This window comes from Numida meleagris, unplaced genomic scaffold (genome assembly GCF_002078875.1).
Source record: "Numida meleagris isolate 19003 breed g44 Domestic line unplaced genomic scaffold, NumMel1.0 unplaced_Scaffold244, whole genome shotgun sequence".
NCBI classification, from domain to species: Eukaryota; Metazoa; Chordata; class Aves; order Galliformes; family Numididae; genus Numida; species Numida meleagris.
In genome coordinates this window covers 341346-344421 of record NW_018364243.1, presented here as the reverse complement: position 1 = coordinate 344421, position 3076 = coordinate 341346, and the positions used below count along the sequence as shown (strand labels likewise).

General features: G+C 66.0%; 2 protein-coding genes across 2 annotated transcripts in view; both read left to right on the top strand.

Moving 5' to 3' along the window:
* The first annotated feature begins 12 nt into the window (after positions 1-12).
* Positions 13-1987, top strand: ATP5G2 (ATP synthase, H+ transporting, mitochondrial Fo complex subunit C2 (subunit 9)). Its single transcript, XM_021382424.1, has 5 exons — positions 13-128; positions 878-950; positions 1192-1269; positions 1489-1649; positions 1724-1987. The coding sequence occupies exons 2-5, from the start codon at positions 912-914 to the stop codon at positions 1836-1838; spliced, it is 393 nt and encodes a 130-aa protein (XP_021238099.1). The 5' UTR covers positions 13-128; positions 878-911; the 3' UTR covers positions 1839-1987.
* A 622-nt stretch (positions 1988-2609) lies between these two features.
* The window catches only part of ATF7 (activating transcription factor 7), a 53957-nt gene continuing 53490 nt past the window's right edge, over positions 2610-3076 (top strand). The window contains exon 1 of the mRNA XM_021382433.1: positions 2610-2745. The gene's annotated coding sequence lies outside the window, so the exon portion shown is untranslated. The remainder of the gene's footprint in view (positions 2746-3076) is intronic.

Here is a 3076-nt window from a genome sequence, read left to right as displayed (position 1 = left end):
GCGGAAGGGGGCGCTCTGTGCGGAAAGCCCCGCCTCCCTCTCTCCTGCTCTGTGGTTCTTCCGGCCGTGCTTCCGGGAGCGCGTGCGCACTCGGAGCCCCCGCGCTTTGCCCGCTGCCGGTGCGCCAGGTGAGAGGGCTCGGGGCTGCGGGTGCGGCCGAGGCGCTGGGGAGGGAATCCTGCCTCCTCGTGGGTGGGGTGGGGGAGAGGGGATCCCGTCCCGGGGTGGGGACAGGGAGGGGGGAGCCCCCCAGGGAGCTGCTTTGCGGTGAGGTCACCCCCACGTTGAGTTCTATGGGAACCTCCTCATGGTGAGGCCGGGGGTGATTCCCCCTCCCAGCCCCGTGTTAACCTCCCCCGGGTGGGGGCTGACCTCTCCGCGATGCGTGTTGGGCTGCCCCCCCCATTTGCTGCGCTGAGAGGTGGTCCCTGGCGCGACGTGTTGGGGTGACCCCTTCATACTGCGCTTTGGGGGGAGCCCCCCTTCACCCTCAAGCGCATCTTGGGGTCACCTTCCCTCACACTGCACTTTGCCATCCTTCCCCTCACCGTAAGCTTTGGGAGCCTCCCATTGGGACCCCCGCCTCCATCCCATCCCTCTGCGCTCACTCATGTCCCCTCCCTGTGCCATGCCCTCACCCCATCCCTGTGACTCCCAGGGTCCACCCCTAACCCAGGTCCTCATCAACTCCTTGCCCCTCCACTCTGCCCCCCACCCACTGACCACCCCCCGTGTGGCACCCCGCTAGCCCTGTCCCCTTGATGACAGAGACGTGTCCTGCCCCTGTGGCTCAGCCCTCCTGGTGTCCCCTCGTCCCCCTGCCTGTCCCCAGGGCCACGTTTCCCCTCACTCTCCTGTGTCCATGTGTCTTTTCCAGCTGTGTCCCACACGTGTGTCCCTCTTCCCTCACCATGTACGCCTGTACAAAGTTCGTCACCGTTCCTGCGCTGGTGAGTGGTGATAACTGGTGACAAAGTGTTGACGGGTGATAAAGCTTCAACCTCAACATCCTGTCTTGTCCCTCCGGTATGGAGCTGGAGAGGAGTGACACGAAGTAGTACTCTGGGTTGGGGTGGGAGAGAAGTTTGGGGACACTTTTTGCAGCTCTAAGGCCACAGACTGTGTTTGGGGGTGGTTGGGGGGGCTGTGTCATGTCCCTCCCAGGAATGTGACAGTGGCCATGCTTTGCAGGTGCGGAGGAGCCCGCGGGTGCTGTGCCAGCCTCTCTCTGCCTCCCTGCTGAGCGTACCTGATGCACGGATGGAGCAGGTAACATGGGGGGGAGATACGTAAGGACCAGGGGGATTCCACACATTTAAACTGGGGGGGTTCAGTGCTCATGGACTTGAGGAGGGAGCTGAGCCTTGTGTCCGGTATGGGATCCTCAGGAGGCTGCAAGGGCAAGTCGGTGGAAACTAAAGCATGAGGGGGCTGTGGTGAGGCTGCTCCCCCCACTCCACCACTTGTCTCTGCCGCCCCATCCCCCAGGTGCACCCAAGCACCCGCAGGACCATCGTGACGAGCGTGGCCCGCAGAGACATTGACACTGCCGCCAAATTCATTGGTGCCGGTGCAGCCACTGTGGGGGTGGCCGGCTCCGGGGCCGGCATTGGCACCGTGTTTGGCAGCCTCATCATCGGCTACGCCAGGTGAGAAGGGGACAGAGAGGAATGGGGGGAGGTACCCCAGCTGTGTCCCACTGACCATGTCCCCTTTCCCCCAGGAACCCTTCACTGAAGCAGCAGCTCTTCTCCTATGCCATCCTGGGCTTTGCCCTCTCTGAGGCCATGGGGCTCTTCTGCCTCATGGTGGCCTTCCTCATCCTCTTTGCCATGTGACAGAGCTAGTGGCAGTGGCGTAGTGATGGTGACAGCACCTGCACTGGCTTGGCCCAGGCTCAGCTGTGAATGTCTGGCATGGGGCACAGCGAGCCCCACTTCTAACCCTCGCCCCTGCTGATGGGGGGAATAAATACGGTTGGATAATGGTCCTGTGTCCTTGTCCTTGTGCCTCCTTGGTGGCCCCAGACCTTGTCATGTGGCTGGCCTGGGGACACAGCACAGCCCCACCAGGTGGCCCTGGTGGGTGACATTGTCCCCAGAGCAGACACCAGGTGCTGAGTTCTCTCGTCCCCTGGGCTCTCAGCTATGTCCCAAAGGGAGTGGAGGCATCGCTGACCCCGCTGGGGACAGCTGGGAGCCCCCAGGGCATTGGCCCAGGTTGAGTCAGCTCCACCTCTGCCTCCTTGGGGACATCCCCAGAGGGGACACGTTGAGCAGCACCTGGCACATGGGAAACCTGGGGACAGGACCTGGGCTCAGCGTGTCACTGGGTCGGGGGTGTCACGACCATGTCCCCAATTCCCCCAGGGGTGTCCTGCGTCCTGCTGCGCCTCCTCACCCCTTCCTGCAGCGCCCAGCGTGGCCCAGTTCTCCCAGTGTTCTGTCACCACATCTCCACGCCGCTGTCCCCGCTGCGGGCCTGACAACTCTGCGGGCGGGCAGGGGCGTGGCCAAGAGCCCCGCCCACTCACCAAGCACCGCCCCCTGCGGTGAAGCCCCGCCCATCCCGCTCATCCATTGGTGCACTCGGCGGCGTCTCCTCCCCTCGGGTCTCGCGAGAGTTCGGTGCGCGGAGAGGGCGGGGGCTGGGGGGGGCCGGGCCCTGCTGAGGGGAGGCGGGAGCCCGAGCTCGAGACGCGGCCAGCGCGAGGCCCCGGCAGCGGCGGCAGCGGCCCTCCCTGAGGTACGCGGCGGTTCCGGGCTCGGCGGGGCCTCCTCGGTGGCGCTGGGGCAGCCCCGGAGGGAACGAGGGGCGGTGGGGAGCGCCGGCCCCTCCCCCCACAACTCTCCCTCAGTTTTCCTCAGGCGGCCGCTCTGCTCCCCCCCTCCCCACCCTCCTCCCGCCTCTCCGCTGACTGACGGCGCGCGGCGGCCAATCGGCTGCTCGGTAGGCTCTGAGTGACGGGCGGCGCGGCCAATGGCGGCGTGGATGGGTGCTGCCAGTGGGAACGCCCCTCCCTTTGTGGGCGGGGCTGCGGGAGGCTGCGAGGGGGCCCGGGCGGTGCCGGAGGGGG

Bases quoted from the DNA above. Each gene is read 5' to 3' on its own strand.
- ATP5G2 (XM_021382424.1), top strand. From the start codon at position 912: ATGTACGCCTGTACAAAGTTCGTCACCGTTCCTGCGCTG. The intron at 951-1,191 runs GTGAGTGGTGAT...CATGCTTTGCAG, and splicing joins TCGTCACCGTTCCTGCGCTG to GTGCGGAGGAGCCCGCGGGT. The intron at 1,270-1,488 runs GTAACATGGGGG...CCCATCCCCCAG, and splicing joins CTGATGCACGGATGGAGCAG to GTGCACCCAAGCACCCGCAG.